General features: G+C 44.9%; 1 protein-coding gene across 1 annotated transcript; it reads right to left on the reverse strand.

Moving 5' to 3' along the window:
• Positions 1-15,503: 15,503 nt before the first annotated feature.
• Positions 15,504-16,454, reverse strand: LOC141254033 (olfactory receptor 6E1-like). The gene has a single exon (XM_073670984.1). It carries the CDS (start codon positions 16,452-16,454, stop codon positions 15,504-15,506), a length of 951 nt encoding a protein of 316 aa, XP_073527085.1.
• Positions 16,455-18,108: the final 1,654 nt, after the last annotated feature.

Below are 18,108 nucleotides of genomic sequence, written 5' to 3' on the forward strand. Positions count from 1 at the left end.
AGTGTGCCCTCTGCCGCCAGCGTTTTCAGATGGGAATTTTTTTAATAGTTCCGCAAGGGCCTTCTGGTACAGCCCCATTCTTGTAGACCTGTCCGCCTCAGGAATAGAGATGAGCGGTGTTCGACTCGAACTGTTCGCCGATCTCAAATTCGAGCTGTTTTGGGCGGTGTTCGAGTCGTTCGACGAAAGCGAACGATTTGCAAAAAATTCGTCTGTTCGAGGTTATGTTCGATAACTGTTCGTGCACCAAAAGCGTAACTGGATTTTTTCACATTATGCAGGGATTGTCTGCCACTCACTGTAATGCCACAGCCTTGGTGGTTGTGGCATTACAGTGGTTGCCCAAATCGATGGGAACAGTGCTCACAGTGAAACATGAAAAGTCGGCAATTCAGCATCGGCATACACCGGTACCCGACAATTTAGAACAGAAAGAATAGAGCATCACACATAGATTAGATAGATAGAAACATGTCAGTCACATATATAACAATTACAGTGACAGTGTTGGTTAGTGTACTTGTCATTTAGTGTTAAAGGATTTATAAAAAAAAAAATAATAGTGTTTTCATGCACCGTCTCTTTAAAAAAGCCGGCCGGCAATTCAGCATCGGTACCCGACAATTTAGAACAGAAAGAAGAGAGCATCACACATAGATTAGATAGATAGAAACATGTCAGTCACATATATATGAAGTACAGTGATAGTGTTGATTACTGTACTTGTCATTTAGTGTTAAAATAAAGGATTTATTAAAAAAAAATTGGCGTGGGGTTCCCCGTAATTTTAGTCTCTAGCGGAGGTTAAGCAGACGGCTGGGGCACATGTTTGAAGCCTGGGTAGGGGGTAATACCCACGGAGCTTCCCAGGCTACTGATATCAGCCCCCAGCTGAATACCTAGCCTTTACTAGCTATTAAAATGGGGGACCCAAAAAAAAAATGACGTGGGGGCTGCTGAGAAGCAACAAATTGTGCAGTGTTTAGGTCAAGGCATGACTACAATCAACATTGTGCGATGATCAGGATGAAGTGTCTTGGCAATCAAGAAGTATGTAGCTGATTCACAGTACACACGTGTGCGTGCTGATAAGGGCAAATTGAGGACTCTTTCCTACAGGCAATTACGTCAGGTTAAAAGAGCAGCGGCAAAAAAGCCTTGTCATAGCAGCAGACAAGTTTTTGAAGCTGCTGGTGCCTCCAACGTCCCCCGAACAACAAGATGCAGGGTGCTTCAGAGGTTTGCAGCCGTGCATACGCCATCCTGTCGACCTCCTCTATCCACTTCACACAAGCAGAAACGGCTCCAGTGGGCCAAACATTACATGAAGACTGATTTCAAAACTGTTTTGTTCACGGATGAGTGCCGTGCAACGCTCGATGGTCCAGATGGATGGAGTGGAGGATGGCTGGTTGATGGACACCCCCCGCAAACACGGCTACAGCGCCAACAAGGAGGAGATGGAGTAATGTTTTGGGCTGGAATCATGGGGAGAGAGATTGTCGGCCCCTTTAGGATCCCTGAAGGGGTAAAGATGAACTCCATAATGTATGTGGAGTTTCTCAAACAGCACTTCCTGCCATGGTTCAAGAAGAAGAACCGTGTATTCCACAGCAAGATCATTTTTATGCATGATAATGCACCATCTCATGCTGCACATAAAACATCTGCATCTCTGGCTGATATGGGCATAAAAGGGGACAAACTTATGGTGTGACCCCCATGCTCCCCTGACCTCTACCCCATTCAGAACCTCTGGAGCATCATCAAAAGGAGTGTCTATGATGGCGGGAGGCAGTTCACATCTAAGCAACAGCTCTGGGAGGGTATTCTGTCCTCATGCAAAACAATTGAAGCAGAAACCATCCAAAACCTGACAAATTCAATGGACGAGAGAGTTCAGAAGCTCCTTTCGAACAAGGGGTTCTATGTGAAAATGTAACATCACCTAGAATAAAGTTTTGAGTTGAAAACTGTTTGATTTCAGTTTCTAATAACCTGCTAATGCTTATAATTTCAAAAATGACCATTTTTTGGTCTTTATTAAAATGAAAAGGTTGATCGAAAAGTTTGGGGGATCTAATAGTGTGGCAACCCAGTAGTCAGGATTACTTCGAATTCTGACAATATGAGGGTCATGTTGCAGGTAGTGCAGCAAGAAGGCAATTATGTGTCTTGCGCATCTCGGAGCCCCAAAATTATTTTCCGGGCTAGATGCAGCTAAAAATTATTATTAATTTTAAATCTGGTGGAGCTTAGTATAGATGGCCTAATAGAATCAGTGCTGCACACTGCTACAAAGCCCAAATTATTTTCCAGCCAAGGTACAGATAAACATGATTAGTAATTTTAAATCTGGTGGAGCTTAGTATAGATGGCCTAATAGAATCAGTACTGCACACTGCTACAAAGCCCAAATTACTTTCCAGCCAAGATACAGATAAACATGATTAGTAATTTTAAATCTGGTGGAGCTTATTATAGATGGCCTAATAGAATCAGTGCTGCACACTGCTACAAAGCCCAAATTATTTTCCAGCCAAGATACAGATAAACATGATTAGTAATTTGAAAGCTTAAAACGGTTGATGAGGTGATTTTAACCAATCATCAAGCTTTTACTCTCCCCAGGATGACACAGGGGTAGAAAAGTCATTTCGGATCCATGATTTGTTCATCTTTATGAACGTGAGTCTGTCTACATTATCAGTGGAGAGCCGCGTGTGCTTATCTGTCAGCACACGACCAGCAGCGTTGAACACACGTTCAGACAGAACGCTGGCTGCGGGGCATGACAAGATCTCCAAGGCGTAAGTGGCTAGCTCCGGCCATTTATCCAGATTGGAAGCCCAAAAAGAGCAAGGGTCCAGTGACATAGTCATGGCTTCAATTATTACTTGGAGATACTCCTGTACCATCGTCTCTAGGCATTGACTATGTGTCAGACTTCTTGTCTCCTGTGGCCTTGCAAAGGATGGGCTAAAAAGTGGTGAAATGATTCCGCAAAATTGATGTTACCAGCAGATACTGTGGTTCTGTTACGGTTTGAGTGCTTAACACTCGACGGTCCCACGGTTGGCAAGTTGGAACTGTGAGATTCACTACGTGCACCACTGGTGTTTTGTGGAAAAGCACATGTAAGATTCTGCAGCAGTCTCTGCTGATACTCCTGCATGCGTGCAACCCTTTCTATGACAGGAATAATTTCTGCAAATTTACTTTTGTACCGGGGATCTAACAGTGTGGCAACCCAGTAGTCAGGATTATTTCTAATTCTCACAATTCGAGGGTCATGTTGCAGGTAGTGCAGCAAGAAGGCACTCATGTGTGTTGCGCATCCAGGAGCACCAAGTCCCTGTTGTGTTGGTGGCGAGGTAACAATCATGCTTCCTTCCTCTGTCCTCTACCCCCAACCTCGCACAACAGAAATGTGATCAAGGTCTCCCTCATCTGATGAGTCTTCCATTAGTTCGTCCTCCACTTCTTCCTGGGCTCCTGCACCTTCCTCACTAGTTTGGCTGCTACCATGCGCCCTGGTAAAACCATCTCCCCCACCCTCACATGCCTGCCGCCTTGGTGCTGCCGACCGTCTGGACCTTGCAGATGTTAGCCCTTCCGCATACAACTCCTTCTCCTCTACTTCCTCCACCTCCTCTTGTGCCACCACCTGACTCCGAATTCTGTTTAACATGTGCTCCAGCATGTAAATCACCGGAATAGTCATGCTGATAATGGCATCGTCAGCACTAAACATCTTCGTCGCCATTTCAAAACTGTGCAGAAGGGTGCATAGGTCCCTGATCTGAGACCACTCCTCCAGCGTGATTTGCCCCCCTCTGGATCTCGTTGGCCCAGGCTATACGTCAGAACATTTTGCACCAGGGCTTGTCGGTGCTGCCACAGTCTCTGCAACATGTGCAGAGTTGAATTCCACCGGGTAGGCACATCGTATTTTAGCCGGTGAAGTGGCAGGCCCAACGACTTCTGTAGAGATGTAAGTCGCTGAGCTGCGGGATGCGAACGGCGGAAGTGAGCACACAGCGACCGTGCCCTCTGCAGAAGGCCATCTAGTCCGGGATAGTGGGCTAAAAATTGCTGGACAACCAGGTTCAACACGTGAGCCATACAAGGCACGTGTGTGACATTGCCCCGGCGAAGGGCCGCACCCAGGTTTGCAGCATTGTCGCACACGGCCTTCCCTGGTTTCAGGTCCAGTGGAGACAACCATTCATGAAATTGGTTCTCCAGAGCTGACCACAACTCCTCAGCTGTGTGACTCACATTTCCCAGACATTTCAAAGTAAAAACCGCCTGATGACGTTGAGCCCTACTGCCAGCATAGTAAGGAGGTGTGCAGGATCCCTTCTGCGCAGTTAGAATGCTTGTGGCATGACCAGACAGGCTTTGGGTGCAGGTGGAGGACCGAGAGGAGGTTAAGGAGGCAGAAGCAGTGGAGGAACTTTGAGATAAAGAGGATTGATGCACAACTCGTGGAGACGGCAAGACTTGGACAGCAGCCCCTTGTCCTGCTGTCACCATAGTTACCCAGTGCCCAGTCAGCGACATGTAACACCCCTGTCCATGCCTACTCGTCCAAGTGTCTGTGGTGAAATGCACCCTGTCACACACAGAGTTTCTCAAAGAAGCGGTGATGTGTGCGACATGCTGGTGGAGCGCAGGCACACCTTTCTTTGAGAAGTAGTGCCGACTGGGCATCTGGTACTGGGGCACTGCGACGGACATAAGGTCTCGAAAATCCTCTGTGTCCACCAGGCGGAAAGGCAGCATTTCTGTAGCCAAGAGCTTGCAGATGGTGATATTCAACCTCTTAGCTTTCTCATGGCTAGGAGGAAATGGTCTTTTACTTGTCCACATCTGAGGGACCGAGGGCTGGCTATTGTGCTTAGACGGGGTTGATAAGGGTGTCCCCGGCAAACTGCCGGTCTGTGAGGAAGATGCCGGCGGACATGTTAGGTTGCCTTGATCCAAAGGTGGTGCTATCAATGTCGGACAGCGCTCAACACCAGCTGGTGTTACTACCTCCAAAGAAAATGATGACCTGCCAATCACGCTGGCTGTTGCGGGCAAAGAGGTGGCAGGTCTGCATCCCAAAACAGGTGTGACTGCTGTCCCCCCAGTCACAGAGGATGAAGAGGCCGCGGATGCACAAGATATGGCAGACGGCCGTTGGCCCGGCCGGCTAGGCCGCATTGTAGCACAGTGAGCTTCCCACTGCAACTTATGCTTCATGTCCATGTGCCGGTTCATGCATGAAGTACTCAAACTATGTATTTTTTGGCCTCTACTTAGCTTTTGCTGACAAATGTTACAGATAACACGAGTTGGGTCATCTTTATCGATCTGAAAAAATGCCCAGGCTATGCAAGGCTTAGCACCCATGCGACCTGAAGAGCCACCACGACTTTTGGTGAGAGGCAGAGTTGTGTTTGAGGGTGCAGTTGTTGACGTGCTTCCAGTACTACGTCTCTGTCCAGGAAGGCACAACCTGACCTCGTCGTCACTAGCATCCTCCTCCACCTCCTCTGCTGACCTCATCGACTGGCTGACTGTGGGTTGACAGTAAGTGGGATCTCCAACCTCATCATCATCACCCTGTGCGTTATCACACCCGTCGTCCTCAGAGCCAACCTGTTCCTGCCCTGACAAAAAACTAAAGTTGTCGCTCCAATCAGGTATTTGAGTCTCATCATCGTCTTCCTCATTGTCTCCACCAACAGGAGTTACAGTTTGGGAATGAGGGTCTACATTATGGTCAGAACCTTCTGGTCTGGTCCTGGATCCGACTCATAAAGATTCTGGGCATCAGTGCAGATCATTGCCTCGTCTGGATTCACAGAAGCGCTGGAGTCGACCTCTGATTCCCAGGCTATAGTATGAGTAAACAGCTCTGCAGACTCAACCATCTGTTCTACCTCATACTCAGACGGGCAGCTGGAGATTTGGGAGCTGTGAGGAAGCAAGTGCGATTGGGGTGACACCTTTGAGGACTGGAGTATTTGTGATGTTGAAGTTGATGTGGAGGAGAGCCCACTTAAAGGAGCACTTGATATCCGTTGAAGCACCTGCTGTTTTTGTGCCTCATCTGGAATTTGTAGCGATTGGCGTGGCCGTAAGAAAGGGATCTTATCACATTGTCCGCTAAAAGAAGTAGACATTTTAGTTTGGCTGGAAGATGGTCTTTCTTCTGCAGATGTTACTGTTGCTTTAACACCTACCCCACGGACACAACCTTTTTTCCTCTTCCCAACACGCCTATTCCCCTTTCCACCAGCAGCAGGCCTTTTTCCACTCATTTTGGTGGTTAACTAATTCACAACTCTGGAGTTCTTTGCACAAAAAAACAATGGATGGGAACCGAGCAGAGCTGAGTGGCCAAACTGTGGTATTAGGCCAAAACTATTAGCTGGGTTAGATGCAGAAAAAAATTATATTCAATTTGCAACCTGATGGAGGTCAGTATAGATGGACTAATAGAACAAGTCCCACACACAGCTAGAAGCCCAAATATTTTTTCAGAGGTAGATGCAGAAAAAAAATATATTCAGTTTGCAACCTGATGGAGGTCAGTATAGATGGACTAATAGAGAAAGTCCCACACACTGCTAGAAGGCCAAATATTTTTTCAGAGCTAGATGCAGACAAAAAGTTATTTTGAATTTGCAACGTGATGGAGGTCAGTATAGATGGACTAATAGAGAAAGTCCCACACACTGCTAGAAGGCCAAATATTTTTTCAGAGCTAGATGCAGATAAAAATTATTTTTAATTTGCAACCTGATGGAGGTCAGTAAAGATGGACTAATAGAGAAAGTCCCACACACTGCTAGAAGGCCAAATATTTTTTCAGAGCTAGATGCAGAGAAAAAATTATTTTTAATTTGCAACCTGATGGAGGTCAGTATAGATGGACTAATAGAGAAAGTCCCACACACTGCTAGAAGGCCAAATATTTTTTCAGAGCTAGATGCAGATAAAAATTATTTTTAATTTACATCCTGATGGAGCTCAGTATAGATGGACTAATAGAGAAAGTCCCACACACTGCTAGAAGGCCAAATATTTTTTCAGAGCTAGATGCAGACAAAAAATTATTTTGAATTTGCATCCTGGTGGAGGTCAGTATAGATGGACTAATAGAACAAGTCCCACACACTGCTAGAAGGCCAAATATTTTTTCAGAGCTAGATGCAGAAAAAAATTATATTCAGTTTGCAACCTGATGGAGGTCAGTATAGATGGACTAATAGAGAAAGTACCACACACTGCTAGAATGCCAAATATTTTTTCAGAGCTAGATGCAGACAAAAAATTATTTTTAATTTGCAACCTGATGGAGGTCAGTATAGATGGACTAATAGAGAAAGTCCCACACACTGCTAGAAGCCCAAATATTTTTTCAGAGCTAGATGCAGACAAAAAATTATTTTTAATTTGCAACCTGATGGAGGTCAGTATAGATGGACTAATAGAGAAAGTCCCACACACTGCTAGAAGGCCAAATATTTTTTCAGAGCTAGATGCAGACAAAAAATTATTTTGAATTTGCATCCTGGTGGAGGTCAGTATAGATGGACTAATAGAACAAGTCCCACACACTGCTAGAAGGCCAAATATTTTTTCAGAGCTAGATGCAGAAAAAAATTATATTCAGTTTGCAACTTGATGGAGGTCAGTAGAGATGGACTAATAGAACAAGTCCCACACACTGCTAGAATGCCAAATATTTTTTCAGAGCTAGATGCAGAAAAAATTATATTCAGTTTGCAACCTGATGGAGGTCAGTATAGATGGACTAATAGACCAAGTCCCACACACTGCTAGAAGGCCAAATATTTTTTCAGAGCTAGATGCAGAAAAAAATTATATTCAATTTGCAACCTGATGGAGGTCAGTATAGATGGACTAATAGAATGATGCTATGCCCAAAAGATTTTACTTCACTAGGTGCAGTAAAAAAATTGGTATTCTATACACAGGTGGTATATCTTGCAACACAGATAGGCTACTCCACTGACTAACACACTCTGCAATAGGCCAAAAAGGATTAGCTTTGCTAGATTCAGCCAAATGCTGTGAAAAAAACTTGCACAGCACTGGCACAGACCTGCCTGGCAAAAACTGATAGGAACTGATGTAACCTAGTCCTGAAAAGGACTGCAATTACAATTATTCTTTACTCCCGCAACCTATCTATTTAAGAGCACAGACCTGCCTGATAAAAGTCGTAGGAAATGCTGTAACCTAGTCCTTAAAAGGACTGCAATCACAACTATTCCCTACTCCCAAGCTATCTGTAGATTTGTGCGAAAATTGGCTTGAAATTAACAAGGTATAGCGCACACAGCAACAGTGGTGCCGTCTAACACGCAGCTGCAGCAGTGAGAAAATGGTGGCGATGGGGAAAATGGCTTGGTCTTATAGGGCAAGGACATGTGACATACACTGCCAATGACACATGCCCTTGCTTGTGTGAAAAAAAGCACTTCGCTCCGTGTGTGCGCTGCTGATAGGCTGACAGATTGCACCTCCCCACTGTAAATGCGGGAAAGAGGAAAAAAAATGGAGATCTTCATTATTCCTGCAGAGATCCATCCACTGCCCCTCCCCCCTCCCCGCTGTACACTCAAACTGCGTATTAACATTAATTTTTGTAGCGTCGGCGTCCCTGCCCTCTGCTAGGCAGGGACGCTGTTCCCCTCACCTCTCTGCTCCGAGCCCGGCGTCCGCCTCCCGCTCTGCTGGCAGCGCGCGCTCCTTCCCGGGCACGGTGCTTAGGGTGCGCGCTCCCCCCCTCTTAAAGGGGCCGCGCGCGCCGTCCTAAGGAGTCCCCGGCCAATGGCCGGAGGACTTCACCATATATAAGGCACCTCCTCCAAAATGGAGGTGCCCGAGCAATGTTGTTGCACTGTTCACTACTCTGCTTCAGCCCTCAGGTCCCGTTGCCAGTTACCTGCCAGTTACCTGCCAGTTTCCTGCCAGTTTGCTGTATGACTCCTGCCTGATTATCCGCTTACTTGCTTGCTAGTCTGAGGTCCGACGGTCTGCCTTCCGACACCTGTCAGTCTGTCTATGGACCAGCTTGCCCGCTCACCTGGGAGCGCACATCTGCTACCTGCCTGCTAGCCTACCTGGAGGCTCCGCTGTTACGTGCTGTGACCACCTGCTATTCCAGAGACTCCTGCCCGCTCACCTGGGAGCGCTCACCTGCTGCCTGTCTGTTGGCCTACCTGGAGGCTCCGCCGTCACGTGCTGTGACCACCTGCCATACCAGAGACTCTTGCCCGCTCACCTGGGAGCGCTCATCTGCTACCTGCCTGTTAGCCTACCTGGAGGCTCCGCCGTCACGTGCTGTGACCACCTGCCATACCAGAGACTCTTGCCCGCTCACCTGGGAGCGCTCATCTGCTACCTGCCTGTTAGCCTACCTGGAGGCTCCGCCGTCACATGCTGTGACCACCTGCTTATCCAGAGACTCTCGCCTGCTCACCTGGGAGCACACATCTACCATCTGCCTGCTAGCCTACCTGGAGGCTCAGCCGTCACAGGTCGTACCTACCCTTTCACCCAGAGACTGTCCCGGTCACTTGCCGTGACCTCCTGCCTGTTTACCCAGAGACTGTCCCGGTCACTTGCCGTGACCTCCTGCCCGTTTACCCAGAGACTGTCCCGGTCACCTGCTGTGACTGCCTGCCCGTCTTCCCTGGTCGCCACCCGCTTCCTTACAAGGACCGCCCCCTTGTATAGTAGCTCAGAGGTTCTGCCTCCCAGACCCGTTACAATTTTCATCATTACTGAGAAAAAATCCAGTTATGATTTTGGTGCACGAACAGTTATCGAACATAACCTCGAACAGCCGAATTTTTCTAAAATCGTTCGTGTTCGACGAACGGCTCGAACACCGCCCAAAACAGCTCAAATTTGAGATTGGCGAACAGTTCGAGTCGAACAATGCTCATCTCTAGTTCTAAGGTGTTTGACGATCAGTTCCACGAACATCCCCGTGTTCGACGAACCGAAATGAACCCGAACACTACGGGGGTGGCTCAACACTACTCAGGAATAAGAGATATAAAGTTCTCCTTGTAGCGTGGGTCTAGAAGTGTCACCAACCAGTAATGACTGTCATCCAAAATTTTGAGAACGCGAGGGTTATGGGAATGGCAGCGTAACATAAACTCGGCAATGCGTGCCAGACTACTAACAGGCAAGACTTCTGTCTCGTCACCAAGAAAATGACTGACCATGTTCTCCTCCTCCTCCTCCTCTCTGTCCTCTGGCTATCCACGATGAACAGACGGTATGACAGCTGTGCAGGAAGTACCGTCTGTAGTGCATTAAACTAGCTCCTGTCCTTCCTCCTCCTCCTCCTCTTCCTCATTGTCACCCAATCCACGTTGGGATGAGATGAGGCTTGGCTGTGTGTAATCACCCTGTATGGTTCCTTGCTCCATCTCATCGTGCTCCGCCTGCAATGCATCCTCTTTGATTGTGAGCAGAGAACGTTTCAGAAGACAGAGAAGCGGGATGGTGACGCTAATTATGGCGTCATCTTGGTGGAGTCCTCAAAGTTTTGGAGGATGGTACATATGTTTGACATCGATGTCCACTCCTGAGGTCTTATGTGTGGAGTCTGAACTGAATACCGACGGCCTTGTTGATGCTGGTACTCAATAACTGCCCTCTTCTGTTCCCAAATCCTTCCCAACATCTGCAGTATAGAGTTCCAATGCGTGGAGACACACCAGTCTGTGAGCCGGAAGCTGCAAACGCTGCTGAAACACTGCAAGGGCGGCGGAAGCTGTAGGTGACTTTCTAAAATGGGCACACAGGCGGCATACTTTAACAAGCAGATCCGGCAGCTCCGGGTAGGATTTGAGAAAATGATGAACCACGAGGTTAAGCACATGGGCCAGGCATGGTACGTGTGTAAGCTCGCCTCGACTCAGAGCCTCCACCAGGTTCTGGCCATTGTCACACATGACCATGCCTGGCTGTAGGTTCAGCGGTGTGAGCCACAGATCTGCCTGCTCTTTCAGAGCTGTCAACAACTCTTCAGCATTGTGTGTTTTTTCACCTAAGCATATTAGCTTCAGCACAGCCTGTTGCCGCTTGGCCGAGGCAGTGCTGCAGTGCTTCCAGCTTGTGACTGATGTTGTCATTTCGGAGAAGGAGGCTGAACAGGAGGAGGAGGACTGGGGTATGGACAACTGAATGCTGTGCTGGGACAAGGACATGGATGTGCTTCCTGATGCTGCTACTTGAGAGTGTGCAAAGACAGGTGCAGGACAGGAGGCATCTTCGCATGCACCATGGGCAGGGGATTGGCTTGCATGCACAACAGCGGAAGAAGCAATGGTGCCACCTGCAGACACTGTTCCTGGACCCTGGGGTTCGGCCCACAAAGTCGGGTGCTTTGCTGTCATGTGCCTGATCATGCTGGTGGTGGTCAGGCTGGTCATTTTGCCACCCCTGGTGATGCTGGCCTGGCAGGTGTTGCAAATGGCCTTTTTGGGGTTATTGGTAGAGTCTTTAAAAAACAACCAGTCTCGGGAAGACCTAACTGTTGTACTGGCAACTTCCTTCGTGTTGGTGTTACGGGGAACGGTTGCCTGCCTTCTTTCTGCAGCCACCACACTGCTTCTTCCTGTCTGTTGGGGTTCTCTGCCTCCCTCCCCCTGTGTGCTGCTGTTCTCGCTCTGCATGTCCTCCTGCCAGGTTGGGTCAGTTACTATGTCATCCACCACCTCGTCTTCCACTTCCACACCCTGGTCCTCCTCCTGACTTACTGGCAATTGTGTTTCATCATCGTCCACCTCTTGTGACACTTTCCCACCACCGCCTTCGTGTGGCCATGGCAGCTCAAATATTTGGGCATCACTACACCGATCTCCTCTTGCCCTGCTTCAAGTGGACCGGGCGAGAGACCCGAACCTATATATAGAAAAGTGAACAGCTCTTCAGAGTGTCCAAGTGTGGGATCAGTTGTCTCTGGGTACTCGGTATGGTGGGAGGAAGGAGGATCAGGGTGAGCAATATGCGGTCCAGACTCACGGCTATTGAGACTTGACCGTGTGGAAGACAGGGTGGTGGTGGTGGCTAAGTGACTGGAAGCATTATCCGCTATCCAACCAACAACCTTTTGACAATGCTCTGGGTTCAATAGTGGTGTGCTAGAAATTCGGACAGGAAGGTCAGGCGAGAAGATGTGGGTGTTTGTTGTGGCACAATTTCGGCTTGCCCACGGCTTTGTCCTCGGCCTCTGCATGCACCATTACCATCACGTCCAGTTCCCGGTCCCTTGCCACGTGCCTTGCCCATTTTAAATGGAGGACAGTATCTTCCACACTCACTACAAACGACTGAGTTTGGAGCGAATTTATATGTGACGGAAAAAACTGAGTTTTAAATACCTGGCTTGTAGGTAAGTAGTTTGACCAGCAAACTGCTGTGAATTGCTTCACTGACACACTGAAATTTTTTTTTAATGGAGGCCAGAAATGGCAGTATTTTCTGACAACGTATATGTGAGCCGTGTGACGGAGAAAACACAGTTTTAAATACCTGACCTGTAGGTAACTATTTTGAACAGCAATCTGGTGTCAATTGCTTCACAGACACACTGAAAAAAATGTTTAATGGAGGCCAGAAATGGCAGTATTTTCTGAAAATGTTTATGTAATCCATGTGACGGAGAAAACACAGTTTTAAATACCTGGCCTGTAGGTAACTGTTTTGAACAGCAAACCAGTGTCAAAAACTTTGCTGACACACTGAAAAAAAAATTTAATGGAGGCCTGAAATGGCAGTATTTTCTGACAACATATATGTGATCCTTGTGAAGGAGAAAACACATTTTTAAGTACCTGGCCTGTAGGTAACTATTTTGAACAGCAATCTGGTGTCAATTGCTTCACTGACACACTGAAAAAAATGTTTAATGGAGGCCAGGAATGGCAGTATTTTCTGAAAATGTTTATGTAATCCGTGTGACGGAGAAAACACAGTTTTAAATACCTGGCCTGTAGGTAACTGTTTTGAACAGCAAACCAGTGTCAAAAACTTTGCTGACACACTGAAAAAAAAATTTAATGGAGGCCAGGAATGGCAGTATTTTCTGACAATGTATATTTACATACGTAAATATAATTATTTGTAAGCCAAAATCAGAAGTGGAACAATCAGACTAAAAGTATAATAGAAACATGTGCACTACTTCTGAATTTTTCCCCCACTCCTGGCTTTGGCTTACAAATACTGATATAAAATACTTACCAAATACTGAATGTGTGAACGTGGCCTAAAGCTGAGAATTCCAATGTGCCAGTAATCTCACTTACAATGCTGCTCACCATTATTGGCACCACTTCATTTTTTCACAGACTACAAAATATTCAGAAATAAATAGAAATGTACCAAAGTTATATCCTCAGGATTTTTTAATTAGTGGTCCAAAGTAATACAACAATAAAGCATTGTTTTTCAACTTCCATGTTGCAATTTCAAAGAAGAAACATAATATACAACATATGCAGCAATAAAGGCACCCCTAATTAATACTTGGTTGCACACCCTTTGGCATTGCTGACAGCCTCCAAATGTTTCTTGTAGCCATCTTATAAGCTTCTTGCACTTCTCAGCTGGAATTTTCTCCCACTCTTCCTTTGCAGTTTGTTCAAGCTTTTGATTGTGTGCATGGTTCCTTCTACCAATGGCAGATTTCATCTCACCCCAAAGATTTTCAATGGGATTGAGGTCAGGACTCATTGCTGGCCATTTTAAAACAGTCAATTATTTATTTTTCAACCATTCCTGTGTACTTTTGGATGTGTGCTTTTGGTCATTGTCTTGCTAGAGGACCCATGATCTTTGACTCAAACCAAGTTTTCTTACACGGGTAGGACATTTTGCTCTAAAATCTCTTGACAATTCTCTGATTTTATTATTCCTGCGATATGGTGAAGGCCTCCAGAACTGCACTCAGCCAAGCAACCCAACACCATTATGAATCCTCCAATATGCTTAACTGTTGGTAAGGTGTTCTTTTCATTATAGGCTTCACTGCGCCATCTGTAAGCAAACTGTTGCTTTGCATTGCCATAAAGCTCTATTTTTGTTTAATCTGTCCTCAGAACATTTTTCCAGGAGGATTGTGGTTTGTCAAGGTACTCTTTGGCAAAGATCAGTCGTTTCTTTTTATGTCTTTTCTTCAGCAATGGTTTCTCCCTTGGCCTTTGCCCATAAAGATCTGCTTGGTTTAGTGTGTGGTGTATGGTACTTGTTGAAACCATGATCCCAAACTGTTCCAGGTTGGCATTCAGGTCTTTGGATGTTTGACGTGGTGTTTTTTCCACCATTCACACCAACCATCAAAGACATCTCTTGTCAATTTTCTTTCCCCCCCCACATCCATGGAGGTTCTTGACGGTTCTGAGTACAACATACATAAGTGTGATTACTGACACCACTTTTGAGCTCTCAGTTCTGGACAGGCAGTATTGGGGAGGGGAAGTACAGTAAAAATGACGCTAAGAGCTGATAGGAGGGTTTGTAAATAGAACATTTTAGAAGGGGGTCATGTTACAAGTTTTCACTGGAGCACAGTAGATTTGTCAGCAAGTGTGAACATAGCCTTAAAGGAAATTTGTGAGCTCAAACTAAAAGATTAAAAGAGTATTTTTAGCACATACGGTAAAATCCCTTTCTCGTATCCTTATGGCTATTTTAAGATACTTAATTGTCATTGTGGCTTATGACTTCTTGTTCTGTTCCACTGTGCCATTCTTAATTTTTATGTAGCTTTTCCTACTGTTTTCTCATTTACTAGTTTAGTCTAATATCTGCAAGGGAAAAACTGATCTTTTCTTTAAGTGTAATTCTTAGTGTCAGCCTCCTGTTGGCAGCAGCATATACCAACCGTTTCCTGTGGCTACAAGAAAGGGATTTTTTAGAAAGTACTAAAAATCCTTTTTTTTCCTGACTGAAAATGTACCAATTTTTTTATATGGTCATGTGAACTTAATTTGTAGTGAATACATTAATCAGTCCAGTCCTCAGTTACTGAAAAATCAGCCTTTGAATTGATATGCAAATGATGGTGAAAATCTGAAGCCTATGCCACTCCAGCTCTATTCCCCACACAGCACTACCTCCTCCTGCTTGACTGATTGCTCTTTTGTGTGAAGTTGCCCAGTATAGAGACTGTTAGTCAAGCAGGAGAAGGCGATGTTGAGCAGGGAATAGAGCTGGAGTGACTAAGGCTTCAGATAGCTCTACAAATAGTTCTTTAGGCTACAAATAGCTCTTCGGCCTCATTTGCATATGAATTCAAAGGTTTATGTTCCTGTAATTGAGAAACAAACTGTTCGTATAAAGGTATTTGTTTTTTAAATAGCTACATGCACATATAAGTAGTTTTGTGATGAAATCCTGCTAACAGGTTCCATTTAATATTTTTGATGCTATATATTTTTTGTTATTGTGCTCTATGCTTTTTGGTTAGAGAAATATTTTTTCCTATTTATTGTACGTTTTAGTGCTTCTTTAAAGGTCTTATTTCTAAAACTATAAATGAAAGGATTAAGAAGAGGAGTAAGTATGCAGTTAAGTAATGCCACAATTTTGGTGGAATCTATTCTTGAATTTTTGTAGGGACGTATGCACATGAAGATGCAACTTCCATACACTATAAATACTACTGTAAGGTGTGATGCACAGGTGGAGAAAGTTTTCTTTTGTCCAGCTACAGATGAAATTTTTGAAATTGCAAATATAATACAACCATAGGAAACCATTGAGAAAAACAATGATCCTAACACCAAGGATGATGCCAGAATAAGGTCCATCATTTCAATAAAATGCGTGTCACCACATGCCAGCTTCAGCAGAGGAGCAACATCACAAAAGTAATGGTCAATAACATTTGAGCCACAAAATGGCAAACGAAATGTGAGGATGGTTTGAGCAATTGTGTCAAGAAAACCACCCATCCAAGAGGATATAATCAACTTAAAACATAGCTTTGGTTTCATGATTGATGAATATCGTAGAGGATGGCAGATAGCCACGTACCGATCAAAAGACATTGTGGCTAGGAGCAAGAATTCTGTGGTGCCCAAGAGAAAGTAGACATATGATTGCGCAAGACAGCCATGAAAAGTGATCGTTCTACTTCCAGTAATTAAATTGTAGACCACTTTAGGAACAATGGAAGATGTAAAACTAATATCTAATAGAGCTAGGTTACTAAGAAAGAAATACATAGGGGTATGAAGCTTAGCATCAATCACACTAACTACAATTATTGTTGCATTCCCCACTAAAGTAATTAAATAGCATGCAGAAAGGACCGCAAACAGTAGGATTTGTAACTGGTAGCTCAGCGGTACCCCCAGAAGAATAAATTCTGTAACTGATGTCACATTTTTTCTGTTCATTATTATAGAAGATCCTATAAATAGAGATAAGATCGTTATAATTTTGACCAAGAGTACTAAAAAAGAATCATACAAATTGTCATTAATATTTTTTTTATGTATGCAGACGTAGTAGGTACCAGTTGACAGATGAGCGGATTCAAGCACAGAGGATCAACTTGAGTCAAATTTTTTGATATTACCATGCGAATTTGACCACTTTTGAATTTGATTCACGATTTGCAAAAGAAAATACCTTGTCGCCATTATGGTAACTAACTAGGGCTGCCAAATGATAAAAAAAAATCGAATACTCCCCTTATTGCTCACATTTCTGATCGCCCCGCTTTTTTGCTGATCATCATACAATGCTCTTCTTTCTGCCGTTGTGTGCCACATCTCTGGCCTCCTCAATATAGACTAGACCCTCTGGCCGCAATCTGGCCTTGGGGGTCACTGTGCATCATAAGGTCGCTACGTTGTAATGTAATGACTTGTGCCGCGACCTTACAATGCACAGTGATCAGGTAGGAACTCCTGGCATATAGTGAAGATGATGGAGATGCTGTGCAGAATGACAGAGAGGAGAAGATCGAATGGCTGGTAGTGAGCAGCGGGTCGGCCGGAGAAGTGAGCAATGAGGTATTAGGTTTTTTTAACATCTTACATTTATTATGCTCTGGGATCTGGAAACACTGAAGAGCATAAGAAGGAACACTCAACTGCATTTAATGATACACAGCCCGTTGCAGGGAATAATTTATGCCACTGTATAATAAGCTACAGCTTTCCAGTGTTGGCAGTTTCTGAAACCAGCTGATATCTGGACATCCTCCTGAAGATACAGTGGCATGTAAAAGTTTAGGCACCCCTGGTCAAAATTACTGTTATTGTGAACAGTTAAGCAAGTTGAAGATGAAATTATCTCTAAAGGGGCTAAAGTTAAAGATGACAGATTTCCTCTGTAATTTAGGTAAAAAATATATATTGCCATCTTTTACATTTTAAAAATTACAAAAGGAAAATGGGTCGATGCAAAAGTTTGGGCACCCTGCATGGTTAGTATTTAGTAGCACCCCTTTTTGAAAGTATCACAGCTTGTAAACGCTTTTTGTAGCCAGTGAAGAGTCAATTTTTGTTAGAGGAATTTTCATCCATTCTTCCTTGAAAAATTGTTCCAGTTCTGTGAGATTCCTGGGTCATCTTGCGTGCACTGCTATTTTGAGGTCTAGCCTTAGAGTTACAATCTTCCATGAAGGCCATATTTGTGCAGGCATCTCTGAACAGTAGAACAATATACCAGAACTCCAGAGTCTGCTAAATCTTTCTGAAGGTCTTTTGCAGTCAAACGAGGATTCTGATTTGCCTCTCTAGCAATCCTATGAGCAGCTATCACTGAAATCTTGCTTGGTCTTCCAGATCTTATCTTGATCTTCACTGTTCCTGTTAACTGCCAGTTCTTAATTACATGACCTGAGGAAAGGGCAACTTGAAAATGCTTTGCTGTCTTCTTATAGCCTACTCCTGCTTTGTGAGCCTCCACCATTTTCATCTTTAGTGTGTTAGGCAGCTGCCTAGAAAAACCCATGGCAGCTGCTTTTGGCACAAGGTTAGAAGGGCTGGATTTTTATAAAGATGGGAAATTTGCATCACCTGGCCTTTCCTAATGATGATA

Source organism: Phyllobates terribilis, unplaced genomic scaffold, assembly GCF_046119375.1.
Source record: "Phyllobates terribilis strain yellow unplaced genomic scaffold, ASM4611937v1 Scaffold_1__5_contigs__length_1240528914, whole genome shotgun sequence".
Taxonomy (NCBI): Eukaryota; Metazoa; Chordata; class Amphibia; order Anura; family Dendrobatidae; genus Phyllobates; species Phyllobates terribilis.

Coding starts and splice junctions, on each gene's coding strand:
- LOC141254033 (XM_073670984.1), bottom strand. CDS start 16,454: ATGAACAGAAAAAATGTGACATCAGTTACAGAATTTATTCTTCTGGGG.